General features: G+C 49.2%; 4 protein-coding genes across 4 annotated transcripts, besides 1 other annotated feature; 1 reads left to right on the top strand and 3 right to left on the bottom strand.

The window, feature by feature from the left end:
- Positions 1-13,848: part of a sequence feature (contig 1.162 773..65002(-1)) that runs on past both edges of the window.
- ANIA_08833 (protein llmI) lies at positions 105-1,458 on the bottom strand (the record flags this gene model as incomplete). The annotated part of the gene is made up of 2 exons (XM_677010.2): positions 105-1,276; positions 1,322-1,458. The coding sequence occupies 2 exons, from the start codon at positions 1,456-1,458 to the stop codon at positions 295-297; spliced, it is 1,119 nt and encodes a 372-aa protein (XP_682102.1). The 3' UTR covers positions 105-294.
- ANIA_08832 (aminoacyl-tRNA hydrolase) lies at positions 2,934-3,853 on the top strand. Its single transcript, XM_677009.2, has one exon. The coding sequence runs from the start codon at positions 3,183-3,185 to the stop codon at positions 3,789-3,791; it is 609 nt and encodes a 202-aa protein (XP_682101.2). The 5' UTR covers positions 2,934-3,182; the 3' UTR covers positions 3,792-3,853.
- ANIA_08831 (amphiphysin-like protein RVS161) lies at positions 3,883-4,823 on the bottom strand. Its single transcript, XM_677008.2, has 3 exons — positions 4,712-4,823; positions 4,508-4,655; positions 3,883-4,452 (listed from the first exon to the last, which is right to left on the bottom strand). Exons 1-3 carry the CDS (start codon positions 4,770-4,772, stop codon positions 3,999-4,001), a joined length of 663 nt encoding a protein of 220 aa, XP_682100.2. The 5' UTR covers positions 4,773-4,823; the 3' UTR covers positions 3,883-3,998.
- ANIA_08830 (protein halA) lies at positions 9,379-11,868 on the bottom strand. The gene is made up of 2 exons (XM_677007.2): positions 10,277-11,868; positions 9,379-10,220 (listed from the first exon to the last, which is right to left on the bottom strand). The coding sequence occupies exons 1-2, from the start codon at positions 11,717-11,719 to the stop codon at positions 10,089-10,091; spliced, it is 1,575 nt and encodes a 524-aa protein (XP_682099.1). The 5' UTR covers positions 11,720-11,868; the 3' UTR covers positions 9,379-10,088.

Here is a 13,848-nt window from a genome sequence, read left to right on the forward strand (position 1 = left end):
CATTGCATGGAGTTTTGGTTCGTAAAAGAAGTCTGGGCTTGATTTTAAGGTTATGCAAATACCACTTCGACTGTCTATAGATCAATTTGATGAGATATATCACAACCTGAGCTCGAAACTTGCGAGCGCGGTTTTAAGGAGATTGCTCGTTTTCGGCTTTAGACACTTGGGCCAGGTACTTCTCCTAACATAAACATCCCAAGCAGCAGGACGCTTTGCATCTACTATGCCATAACAACATGAAAGCAAATGGGGTATAATAGCATAAACCGACTATTGTCGGCACAAACCACCTTAAGTCAAGCTCGAATCCAAATTCATCTCATTATCGATCTGTTTCAGCTTCTCTAGCAACTCATTCCTTCGCAAATGCGCCCTCGAGAACGGTTTGCGTGCTGTCACTGTTTTTACACAGGCTGTAATTTTCTCCGCAGCTAGGATTTCAATTTTCACCTTGGCGCAGAGATCACGCACTCCTTCCTCCGTCCAATTCCCCGTCGCGGTGAGAGGACGCAGACTATAAGCCTCCAAGCCTTCGAGGAGCGCTATAAGAGCCATCTTCCCTAGGGTTTTCTCACGCGGATCATTGGTCCAGGTCCCGACTGGGATTGTACGTTCTATGACTCGGACGTCAACGAATCCCGCTGCAGTTAGGACGCTGGGGAGGAGATGGCATAGATCGCGCGGATAGCCTGTGGTTCCAGCGGCAGAGCGCATAGCAGACGTTAAGGTGTTAAGGTAGGAATCTTCCGAATTCGGGAAGGAGACTGTATCCGCTGCTGGGTCTGCGTCGCTGACCTCAATATATCCACCTGGAACTAAATGGCGGAATGCCTGCCTATAGATGGAGGACCAATCTGAGAAGGCGCCCGCGAGGCCGCGGAGATGGATCAGGTCGAATGGCTCATGGTAGGTCCATTCGTTCCGGGCGTCATCGAGCTGGAAACTCACATTGGGGAGATCGATAGTGCTGCCGAGGCCGTTGTCAAAGACGCCTATGTCGGTTGCAACGATGGTGGCGCTAGGGTAGGCGGCGCTCATCTCAATGGCCCAGTCGCCTGGCCCTGTACCAATGTCCAGGATGCGAGCTGTTTGTTTGACCAAAGGCACGTTTATGAGGCTCCCGTCGAAAATTATCATGCACATCTGGTGAGTTATATTTAGCCGGGTTTGTTCAGCCTCGTCATTTGGCATGAAGTATGTGTCGTTACAATATCGTCGGCCATGCTCCAGAACATATTCTATATTTTGGGCTTCGAAGGACTTTGTAGATTTTCTGGCACGGTTAGTTTGTACATTAAAAAAAGGCTGGTGTGCTTACATTGAGATTTCATCAGAATCTGCATCTGAGTCAGTGTTCGGGTCTTCATCGTCCACCCAGCGACGCTTTCCAGTTACTTTGGCACTGTCTGCCTCGATGGAGTCAGGCATACTTCTAGGAAGTGCTGCCTCGTCCATGACATGACGAACACTGGTCAGCGATCATGTAGTTGCTTACGGCTGACCGTGAACGAGTCACCCTGACGCAAAGAAAGACACAACGACAGAAAAGAGATGTTGAGGGAGAGTCAGGCATGGGTGGGGATTGGTGCACAAAAGAAAGGCATCGTGTCGCTCAGGAACAAGTTGAGCTTGTGAACTGAAGTATGGGAGAGGGACCAAGGAATATCCGATAATTATAATCTGAAACAAACTGTCCCGTCAATTGGGAACCGGATGTTTCGAATGCATGCACGAACCCAGGGGGAGGGGACGACTAATAAATAGACAACTGTTTAGTTCCGTCTAACTGGGACTCAATAATGGGCCCTGCACGTCGTCCTTGTTCGTAATGATTCGACATTCGGAAACCATTGGGTCGGTTTGAGTTAGTACTAAGCAAGTGGTATCGAATCCACCGGCTGCCTAGTAGTACCTCCGTACTGGGGAGATTATCGTTGTCAAATTTCGTCTCCCGAGTCGTACAACGAGGCTCTCGAACGCCTGCGGACAAGTGAGTTTCAGCTTCCCCACTTCCCAGACTTTTGGGATGACACGGACGCTGCCTGCAGTGCACGGGGTAGCTGCTTTTCCTTCATCGCCGCGTTGGCGCAATGGCGCCGTGGCGGCGGGAACATGAATTTGGCTTTGATCTAGCACCGAGCACCACATTGATCGAGACCATTTTGTGAAAACAAGGCTTCTGACTTCGCTCGCTGCGCAGGTCAATGTCGATGTGCGTCCATCGTAACATATGACAAACTCCTTGAGCTGTCGCTTTGTACTTTTTTTGAATATCATGGGCTACGGCCCCAGTATTTGGGCACCGAAGCATCACCTCAGGCGCATCATCTCATACTGCAGCGGTCGCCTAGCACAACCATTTCTATTGCGTGGCCTATGGGATCGAAACCGAAACGTATGATGCAACGATTGAAAGCAGGACATTATGAGACTGCGTCTGCAATTTTTTTTTTTTTTTTTTTTTTTTTTTTGGCTGTTAAATCACTATCGCTCAGGCCATCTCACAATTGGCAGAATGAACGAGCGGGATCCAGTCTCAGCCTCAGCCAGGCATATGAAGACAGAATTCTTTCGTAATTCCTACCGCAGTGCCGCGGTGGTCCCGCAGCTGGATGATAGATGATATCCAAGAAAAGTAGGGAGCTGCAGCTGGACGGCAACGCAGGATCGTACGGTCAATGAGAATACGACCCGAAGCAGCGGAAAGAAAGGGGGGAACATTATGTGTTTACTGGAGTCTTTCTTCCAATGAGATTAAGATGTTCAGGGCGGTAAAGGTTTGAGACCAGACAGATTTGGAATCATCGAATCGACTTTCGTACAGTACCCTCCCTTACCGCCTTTGAGTCAGCAGTTGTGCAAAACAGCAGGCTAGTAAGTCGGTTCCTGGCACAACGCACAATCTAGATCCAGAGAACAGCAATAACCAGGATCGGAGCTCACGACGAATTGACGATCTACGAATGATTTGAAATTGGGAGACAAAAGCTCCGTGATGGCCAGATTCTGTTCCCCACACGCCAAAGAGCTCTGACCTGACGATCTCCCGTACAGAGATCATGGGTCAGACCTTTCAGAATTTGTCAAACATCAATCAATAACAGCTTCAACTCCAATCAAACTCGACGACTCCACATGTCTTCATCTTGTCCCACAGTCAGAAAATACCACGCACCACAATGAGCCAACAATCCATCCGCTCGCTTTTCATCGCCTCCATCGGAAATCCAGGCCGTTACCGCAACACCCGTCACAGCGCCGGCCATGTCCTCCTCGACGCCATCACGCCCCTCCTTCCGAACCATCTCCCACCCAGATACAAGACATGGCAGAGTCCTTCGCTCATGAACGACTCTGGCAGAAAACTCGTTCGCGAACTTGAAACCTTCAAGCGCCTTGAAACAAGCACTACCATGAATGCGAAACCCTTGACTCTTGTCATCCTCCACGACGAACTCGAGAAACCGCTGGGCAAAATAGTCGTGAGGCGTGGGGGCCCGGAAAAGTACAGCCTGCGCGGTCATAATGGACTAAAGGATATCTTCCAGTGGCTGGACAAGAAGAAGATGTATCCGCATGACCCGGCACTGTCGATTTTGCGGATTGGGGTGGGCATTGGGAGGCCGTCGAGTCGAAATTCGGACGAGGTTTCGAAATATGTGCTGACGGCAATGGGGTTGAAAGAGCTGGATGCAATAAATAGGGCAGCTGGGTATGCGGTGGATGTCCTGGCTGAGGAGGCTGGTAGGACTGAGGATGGTAATCCATTGCCGGAGCCCACGCCGTAAGAATCGGACGCCGCCGATGTGGGGGGAAGGGGGGCGGGAATGTTGTGCTTTATTTGTAGAATCATAGATAGGTGATACCCGAACAGTTATAGCGTTGGATTTCCCAGCGGCAATCATTATTGACTTGTTAAGAATAAGATAAAATCGGATGATATATTGCGCACAAACGTATCAAGGATCACGTTCAGTGACCACACGAAGAAAACATTAAACAGTACCCGCTATGCTTAAATCCCGAATCTCCTGGAGAACCTCTTCTACCCTGTTATCCAAATCACCCCGCGCGTATTGGTCTCTTGTCTCGGCATCGAGATACTGTTGCACTTGAGCCATACGAGAGTATGCTTCCGCACAGAAGCGCAGTTGTATCTTCACCAGGGCTTCAAAGCTGGGGTCGAGGTACGGAACACGCAAGTCAATAAGTTGAGGAAGTTCAGTAAATAGTTGTTCATTCAGCTGTTCGTACGCCTGCTTGGCCATCTCGAGTTCTCGCTCAGTGCGAGGCAGCTTCGTAGCGTCCTTGTCGGGCTTTTCGACCAGTCGCTTCACTTTGGCCCTCATGGCATCGTAATCGAGCAGCTTGTTGTTTCTCTTCTTGATGCACTCGTTAACATCAGGGAAGTATGCACAGAAGCGGGATATCGGATCAAGCACGGTTGTCCTAGGGCATGTCAGTCAGCGACGAAACACTCTGCGCAGAAAAACGAGAATCGTACCTGTAAGGACCATCCAGTGCTTTGATGGTCTCGGCATCCAGGTCTTCGACAGCCTGTTTGTAGCTCCTGCTCACGCCGTCTTTGGCCCCGGCATCACCGTAGAAAGCATCTATCGTTTCCGCAATGCGCATCTGCGAAGCCGTCATGGCTGAGCGAACAATCAGCACACCGACCGCACATCAACTCGCTTTACAATTGCCGTACCTCGCAATGAGTCCAAGTATCCCTTAGCCTCCTTCTGTAAGCGATTCGCAGCGGCCTCCATGGTCCGGTATCGTCTGCATGGGGATCAGTAAACCACAGCCCACAGCCGCCGCGAATATCAAGTTTTCATACCGTTCTTCAATTTCATAGTCACGGTCGTTCGTCCTTTCCACGTGCCCTATATTTGAGGAGGCGCAGTATCAGCATCCGTCCCAGGTCCAACGGGCGTATCCTGCTCCAACTATATCGGCCTGTCTCCGGGTTCCATCGCTACGGATGCGGGGCAGACTCGTCTCAGACATACCCGTCTTCATCATCACCTGCGTCGTAGCGCGGTTCACATTTTTCTTGAAACCTGCAGAGAGCACACATGTCAGTGTGAATCTCGTAGGGGTCCTGTACCGCGAGTATGATACGCACCTGCCCAAGACATGTTGGGACACTGATCTGGATATCACCGAGAGAGTAAGGCCAATCGTCAATGCCAGAAAGGAAAAACTCGCGAGGTTTTATTGAAGATACGAGTATAGAGTTCAAAGCTTAAATGATGAGCGAGTTTGATTTCAAGAACGGAAGGGGGAGTCGATTGAAGCCTAATGCGGGACCGACGATGATGATGTTTCCAGTCTTAAAGTTCCCTGTTCCTCAGTGGCTTGGATGTGGCTGTGTAGATTACAGCTAGTATAGAACCGCCAAATACAGCCAGATTCTGTGTATACTTGTACTAGATCAACAGCCTCAACACACACAGCTAAATCGAATTTTTCTTCTAGAGATCGTTGAATAAAGTAGAAAGAAGAAGAAAAGAATCTCTGGCGCTCGTCCAATTAATGGCTGCCGATAGGATGGATGCAGCCCCAAGTGCTAGGCATATCCAGCTATTTTGTCCACGACCTTAGCAGTAACTCATTGTAAGTACTAACTTGTTTCTTTTATTCCACCCTTTTGGCGACTATTCTTGAGCCGCTATATTTTGAAACGTAACTAAAGACATATTCATAGATTGTGCTATAGCCGCGACCAAATAATGTTTTCGTAACAGATGGAAGAGTTCTGCTAGGCGCGGCTGCAAGCGCCATAAGCAGAGCTAGGCCTCTCACAATGCGTGAATGCCAGACCGGACCTGGCAAGATTGTAACATCAGAACGCACTCTTCAAGAGTTCCTGGAGGGTAGAATGTACACTTGCAGGCACGAAACAATGTGCTGCAATCACTGCTATCCGGACACTCAATCAACAAACATATTTCAAGATGAGATGGGCGGCTACGACGTTGCACTTTGTAGCCGGCACAGCACGCTCGGCATCAGTCACCCTGTTAACAATCGACATCATAAAATGATGACATTGGTGAATGTGAAGCTCAGTTCATTCCGCCACGCCACGAACATTTCCCCAGCGAACACAGCTATCAGCCATGTAGGACCCAGGCTCTGGCTTGGCCTGGGACAACTTTCGATTTGAACCCACTGAAAGCCCATCTGAATATGCTCGACGGGTCGTACACTAAACTGGTCAAATATGCTGGCAACCGCCTGGTCAGATCCTCAGCTCCGGTAATCAAGCGTTAAGCGACAGGGCCGCGTCTCAACTGAAATAAATACTGGAGTTTAGCGGCGGGAACGGGCTCATGAGCTGGAAGTTCTGCAGCTCTCGATATATTCCCTTCCCTTCCACCGGGATCCGTCTTCTGTTTTGTCGCGCTTCTATCGAGACATATCTAGCAGACTAGAATTCTTAGTCTTGTGTAATCTCCAGGCTCGAACCGTCTCTCCCGCTGTTTCTAGTATGGAGGAGCTGATTGCATGTTCGCACGTCAATCTGGCAAATCGTACGCTGCAGAAATAGTGCAAAAGGCAAGCAGTCAGTAAAGTGACGGTCTCAGACGGCACTTCAGAGCCATGGATGCACGGATGGGCAGTATACTCAACCTCGTTCGTGCCTAGCACTCTCCGTAGTGTGAGGAGCTCGCAGAAACCGAACAACAGTGGCGTTTGACGCTGACTACAATGACTCGACCTCTCCTAAATCCCTTCTTGAACGACGAATCTAGCGACCCAAGAGTCTACTCCTATCTCAACTATGAAAGAAATGCATCTGCTGCTCTCGGGCTGATTCTGACGTCAAATGCCTCACTTCCTCGGGACGGCGAAGAAACGCGGCAATGTCATACTGCAGAGCGTATCTAAAGTTGTGTATTTACAAAACATGACTAATACCAAAATACAGCCCTACGGTCGATCGCACTACTCCAGATGGAGTCTAGTTTTCTCTTCTTGTGGCTCGGCACCTGGTCATATGTCCCATTATGCATACACATACATCGCAGGGAGAGCTGACTTCAATTCAAACCAAAACCCGGCCCTAGCGCAGGGAAGACTTCGGTCGCTCAGCAGGAACAGGTGATCGCTAACCCACGCTGGCATCGGCTAGCGACGGATCTTCAAAGAACACGACTGTGTTCCATTCCCCAGACTCGTGGTGAAAGGATCGACAATCATGAAATCTATGTGTCTTTCTGAATTTCGTTCTTTTCTGCACCCGAAATCAAAGATTGAATATGCAATATTTGTCTAGCATTACGCCTAGTGGCTATATGACACTACCTAATACTCTTGTGTCTGGGTTTCTACAGCGGAACCTTCGCTAACCGCCAGTTCTAATTTCGACAACTTGGGTCCCCCCTTTCAGGAACAAATGCCCTACTCCAAATCGACTTTTTTTTTTGGTTGGAGATGCAAGGATCAATCTATACCGAAGTTGAAAAGGCATTTTGCTAAATACAGTCCCACCAATTCACGCGCCTATGCGTTGTACGGCCATGCCAGGCCTGCTCCTGCGCCATTGCAGTACCAGCCAGAAAATCGAGATTCCAGAAAACTTTGCTGCCTAAGCGCTTGTACTGTTCTGATGCTCCACAACTTAGGGGCTGGCCGTTGAACTATTGAATATTTCCCCTAGGGGATTTTGCGGAGTCGGTGGAAGTTCCCATTCAAGAATCAGGGTTTTAGCAATGGCAACATTCCCAGTGGATTTGCTATGCACGCTAGCACCCGAGCACAGTACAGGGCTAGGCATCCTTATTACCATGAGATGAGTCAATCCCCTCGCCGATGCCCCGACAATGTGACTCGAATTGAAGTGGTAACATTGACTTGAGAAAGTATTCGGCGTGGCCGGTGTGATACAAACAGAACGGACTAAGTTGTACAGTCATGATAGACTAATCGCCAGCTCTAGCCCTTCAGTCGGTGAATCCTTTACCGTGGGGGGTTTGAAGCACAGCAAGATCGTTGGTAATCTCATCGCTACAGTCATACAAGCTGGCTGTCCTATGTGCGGCCGAGGCCTCCTTGGAGCCATCGACCATGTTTCACTCCACCGGGCAATGCATGCTTGGCTTGACCGTGTCATTTGGTATAATGCCGAGTTTTAAGAGCAGAAGGTTCAATTAGCATCAATTATGCTTGGCTGGCGGCGCAGCAAGATCGGAGCGAGAGGTATCCCGTCTGCAAGGAAAGCAAGGCATGCAGGTAGCCGACATCATCCCTTGATTCCCTAAGCCCTATCAGGAGAACATGCCCAGCCGCCGGTCCAGGCCTTCTGGTCTACACTCACGCATATGCTGCTGATTATGCACCTGCATGTTAGGATCCAACCCTACGCGACTGCCAGCCTCCAGCTGAGTTCTCAAACTCAGAGCACCCAGCACTAGTATAATACACCGTTGGCCAACTGGGCTACCAGCAATGTTACATCTGCATTGACTTCTCCAGGACCAGAGCCCAAGAGGGCCTGGCCCCTTTGGCAAGGTTATACTTCCTGTACCTGGAACTCCGGGCCAGTCCATCAGCCGTAACCTAACCTAATCTCAGTCTATATTTAGAGGGTTTGAGGTTAAAGATATCTTCAGGGTCGATTAGAGGCCCGGAAGATGTGGCCGATTTCATTGACCTGCAAACTCGTGATTTGTTCCTACATGTACTGTCCGGTTGCTTTGGTTGGGACTCGCTTTATGGCTAGATATGCTGCGAGTCAAATATGTAAAAGCTAAGCGGGACGAATGGACGAATGTAGCAACATACGAACTCAAGGGTCTCATGGTTAAGTTGGACGCAAGAAAGAGTGGGGATGGTACAGTAACGGTAGGTGCGTCCGCCGAAATCAAAGGACCCCTTTTGCATAGAACATGCACATGCAATAATACATAGATCGACCTTGCGTACAAATAGCACTCCTACCAGGTGGACTCATTGCCTCGAGATACCTAGTGGCGCTGGCGACCTTACAGACTAACCTTGATGGAATTCAATGCCGTTGTTCAAAAGCCGTGTAATCTAGGATACAGCCTAGAGCATGCTCGTATACAAATGTAAGTATTATGTACCTAGAGTACCCATAATCAGCGGCAGCTAGGGTGGGCCGAATCGCTACCCCTGTCACACAATTGAGTAGAAATGAAGTCATCGTTAAGCCAATAACTACGGATTCGTTCCTGTGGTTCCCGAACAGCTACGTAGGTAGCTCCAGCTCCAGCCGGGAATGATGTCGTCCGGATTAGTCTGCCTACATTCATGATGTAATGGGCCCGTTAAAGTCACATGATTGGTACATTTAACGTGAAGGATTTGACCAGGTAGTCCTTGGCAGTAGTATTGTAAGAGATAAAGTCTCTTTCATTGATGGGCCAGCCATTATCATTCCTTAAAAGTCATTCATGTGAGGTATTGGTGTTACAGTTTGTTCTTGGTCCCCCAATGAAACATAGTCCAATCCGCCCATAACCTGTAAAGAAACGCCAGCCGGGTGCAAAACTGCTAGAATAACGAATCGAAAGAAAGCTTGATGAACCAGGTCAGAAAACCAGAAACCTAACCCATGACCTTGGAAGTAGACGCGCAGCAAGAGAAGGGGTAAAGAAAACACGAAAAGCAAAATCGAAGAGAAAGAGAGAGAGAGAGAGAGAAAGTAAGTTTGAAGCTTGCTTGAAAAACAATGTATAGGTCGTTAAAATAAAACGTATATGAGTTGGACTGGTACCATGAATTTAGTCAAAGGTCATGATCTTCGTTGCCTTAACATTAGAACGTGACGCCAGACTAAACGCGCAAACTAGGCAGGAAGAAAGACATGCGCCGGCATAATTGTAGAGAAGATGAAAAGTCCTCCGTCTATGGAACGCACAATGAAGGACGACTTTCATCCACTCGAAAGAAAAGGGAGAAACACATAACCACCCGTTTCTATTCTGGGACGGAGGAGATAGACAGGAACAAAGAAACCGTAAACCGTAAGGGACATTGACTGGAAGAAAGCGAAAACCAGCCCAACGGACCTTTTCGGAGACGGTACCTGCTATCTGAAATGCAAGGGAATATTAGAAGCCTTCCTCACCCGCTTGGCACAGTTTAATCTCGCGAAGCCATTCGGATTTCAGGATTTGGGACGAGTTGATGCGGCGAGAAGGATTTGGGTCGAGGATGGAATAAACAACGTTGCGGCAACGAGCCTAAAGGATGAATAAGTTAGTATAAAGTCTGCCTTCTCAGCACATGTTATGCTTACCCGATGCAACGTTTCAATTGGTGCATAACCATCCTCATGCTTGCGACCCTCCAAGTACCGTCTGTAAAACTCGTCCTCTTCTTTGCGAGCCAATTTCCACAGATGACGTCCTGTCCTCATGGCCATGTAGATGACACCGCAAGCCCAAATATCAACTGCTCTTGGGTCAAACTCCTTTTCGACATACTCTTCAGGAGCAATGTAAGGAGCCGAGCCACAGAGTCCGGCAGTCATATGGGCTTCTTTTTCCCATGCCATACGAAAGCACTCGCCATTTCCGAAGTCTGTAATCTTAAGGGCTCCGTGAGTGGTCAACAGAAGGTTCTCCGGCTTAAGATCGCGATGAGCAACACCCATCTCGTGCATATACTCAACACCGCGCATAAGTTGTTTGAAAAGACAGTCAGCCTCGGCAACCTCTAGCTTTCCTGCAGCCAGCACAAGAGTGTAGAGATCACCGCCAGCGCAATACTCCATAACTTCGCAATAGTCGCCCTTAGCATCCTGCAGGAGGTCGAGTGTGTGAATTATGTTAGGGTGGCGCAAGGACGATGAAATGCAGAATTCAGAAGTCAGTCGCTTCTGGTACTTCTTGCTTGTTTCCTGCGGACGGCGGCGGAATTCTTTGACAGCGTAAAGTTGTTCGCTCTTGGAGTCTTTAGGGTCTACCTTGTGAGATATCCTCACAATACCGAAAGCACCACGACCAACAATCTCCTGGCATTTGCCGTACTTATCAACGAGCGATGCAGTGGCGTTGGGGCCACCCTTCTTGTCGGCCGCTAATTTATCCCGCTCGCTTTTGAATTGGTCAATCCATGTTGACATGAGAGAGAGTTGCTGATCCTCCGCATGGTCGTCCTTCTTCCGTCCACCAAGCATATCACGAAGAAGATCAGTCAGCTTCTCCTGCCGTCGGGTACTCTTCAGATGGTGGCGATGAGAGTTGTCCGGAAGAATCTCAAAACGCTTCTGGACAGTCGAACCCTCCTTCTGGTCTTTCCCGGCAGGTTTGGCCTTCCTGTCGGTCTTCTCGTTCTTTTCGTTCTTTTCACTCTTGGGAACTTCTTTGGTGGAAGTTTGCCGCGAGGGAGCCCTTGACGGAGGTTTTGATGAAGGCCTTGATGTTGGCCGGGACTGTTTCCCGCTGCCATTAGTAGTGGGTTTTCCGCCATCGGAACTACTATCTGATAGTTCGCGCGACGACTCTGGCTCCTTTGGGGTGGATCGACCAGTGCCCGTAAACATGCGTGAGATACGATTCGCCATAGTTTGCTTAGGGGGTTTCACTGAATGGGGAAGCGCCGCATCCCCATTCAGGGCAGACAAATTCATGCCCGCCAAAGCCTGTGTTACCTGGCGTTCTCCATGGTCGCTAGAGATCTGTGACGTTGCGGCGGAAGAGACTTGTGAGGGTATAGGAGAAACAGATGGAGGAGTCATGTGCGGTGAGTAGTAATGAAACAGGTAGGAAAAAAAGCGGAAGTAGATTCGCTCCCCTGAGGATGTATGGAAAACTGGAAGCGAGAAGACTTGGGAGCCTACAGCGCAAGGCTGAAAGGCCAGTTATGACCAAAGATAGAAGGCAGAGAGATGAAAAAAGATCGAAGGTTGGGGAGGGCGAAGGGAAATTATACTTGAAAAGCGAAAGTGGTGCGGCGCGGTGGTGACCGGTGTTGGCCTGAGGCTCAGTAGTGTGACGGAAGCCAGCCAGAGAAAAAAAAATTATTATGAAAATAGAAAATAAAAACGGAAAAGGAGCATCACTCAGCGAGCTGCTGGAGGCACGCCCAGATGGGACGGTGCTTAAGTGGAGCTGCACAGAAAGTCTTGGCTTCTATGGTCTTTGAATGCTTTTCTTCTGAATCAGCTGGAGTCAGACAGGATACGAGAAGCAAGAGAGAGAAATGGCAAGGAGTACGTAAGACGACGGTAAGTAGTGAAGGAGCTGGCGATGCTGGGAAGCAGCAGACAACTTGTATCTGTCGCTGTGGTAAGTGCTATGTAACGACGACACTACTCGTACGCCTGAGAACTGGAGCAAAAAAAAAAAAAAAAAAAAAAAAAAAAGGCAGGTTTATTACACTTCCAATGGCCTTCCAAGTCTGGGAACCTTTTCATCATCCATTACCCATAGATTACCGCCTGACCCTGTATTGATCCTGAAAACTTCGGCTGAACTGTGTGGCTGCTCAATACCGCCGAGGCGGTCACGAATTGAAAGAGTATGGTAACGTACCAGCGATACCGGTGCAGCAGCTGCGTTCCCGGAGCTGGAGTCGACCACCGTGCCACACATGGAAAAGTGGCAGAGCAAGCAGGATGATCGACGCGGTGCTCTTCCTCAATTCTTATCAAATGACAGTCAGTTTGCCGTCAGTGAGGTGGTGTGATACGCTGATATGAATGAATTACAGAGTATGATTGATGGAACCGGGCCATCAGCCACGAGTCTTTAGCAGTGGGAACGGCAATACTCCGGTCACAAGTGGCGCCCCTCAGTTCTACACATTAATAATCTCATCTTGAATCCCTACTTCCACCACTTTCCAGGTACAAATAACGGACAATACCACTAATATAGGTGGCACGCGATTCCTCCCCGGGAAGCTCCGCACTGCTAGGACTCCGGAAGGGGGGTATGTCCTGTCAAAAAATTGTGCCTCAGAGCCAACCCTGGGTTTGGGGGAATTGGTGCGTTGTGTATGGGGAATTAGTAACTGCATCTCCTATCCCGCACTCAACCACGGCCCACGGGTTACGGAAAGAAGGATTATCGCGCCAGTCTCAAGAGAAAGCGGACTCAAAAACAATCCGACTAATGATAGCTCCTTACCATCGTTGAGTCTGTATGCGGAGCTCAGACTATTTGAACGAGATTATTGATCGTGATACAGTTTGAACCAAAGGAAAGGATCTTTGTCAACCTCACGGATAAAGGTAAATTGAGGCTGTGCATTGACGATGGCGCACCGAATCGGATCCTGATCCCCGCACATCATTTTACAAGGGCAGCTGGGATCCTCGCTCTGATTAGAAGCGGTTCAAGGGCCGCTGGGATTGGCAACCAACTCTCGTCGAGCTACAGATTGTGGCGGCAGGCCGAGAGAGCTTTACGCTGATTGCCAAGATATCTCTTTCAGACATCTGAGGGGTAGCCCTCACCAAGAGGGGTAGATGACGAGCGGTCTACTTCGCTTCCAACGTCGACCTGCGACTGGTATATGCCTGTTACACGGCTAGCTTGGGGCCTTTGTCCTTGGAGGTGCGACAAAGAACCGTATATAGAGGCAGCGGTGTTGCTTCGTAGAAAGAGTATACATTCTGTAGCTCTCCATCAATTTGACGGGATATAATCTGCTCCGCCTCGGCTCGTCGGTACTAGGTGGGCTCGTCTCGTCAAGACTCTTTTAGTTACGTCTGATCAAACCATGAGTTATTAGGCGGACGAAAGGCGATGGAGCAGGGAAACTTTCCGCCATGCACATATCCCCATTTGGTTGTTGCTGAGGATGGATGTGGGGTTATCAGGTGCAAGGTCTTAGAAAGCGGATGATGGATGAAGCTGTTGA

This window comes from Aspergillus nidulans, chromosome III, assembly GCF_000011425.1.
Source record: "Aspergillus nidulans FGSC A4 chromosome III".
NCBI classification, from domain to species: Eukaryota; Fungi; Ascomycota; class Eurotiomycetes; order Eurotiales; family Aspergillaceae; genus Aspergillus; species Aspergillus nidulans.

Bases quoted from the DNA above. Each gene is read 5' to 3' on its own strand.
- ANIA_08832 (XM_677009.2), top strand. From the start codon at position 3,183: ATGAGCCAACAATCCATCCGCTCGCTTTTCATCGCCTCCATCGGAAAT.
- ANIA_08831 (XM_677008.2), bottom strand. From the start codon at position 4,772: ATGGAGGCCGCTGCGAATCGCTTACAGAAGGAGGCTAAGGGATACTTG. The intron at 4,656-4,711 runs GTACGGCAATTG...TTGTTCGCTCAG, and splicing joins ATACTTGGACTCATTGCGAG to CCATGACGGCTTCGCAGATG. The intron at 4,453-4,507 runs GTACGATTCTCG...GACATGCCCTAG, and splicing joins GCACTGGATGGTCCTTACAG to GACAACCGTGCTTGATCCGA.
- ANIA_08830 (XM_677007.2), bottom strand. From the start codon at position 11,719: ATGACTCCTCCATCTGTTTCTCCTATACCCTCACAAGTCTCTTCCGCC. The intron at 10,221-10,276 runs GTAAGCATAACA...TTCATCCTTTAG, and splicing joins CAATTGAAACGTTGCATCGG to GCTCGTTGCCGCAACGTTGT.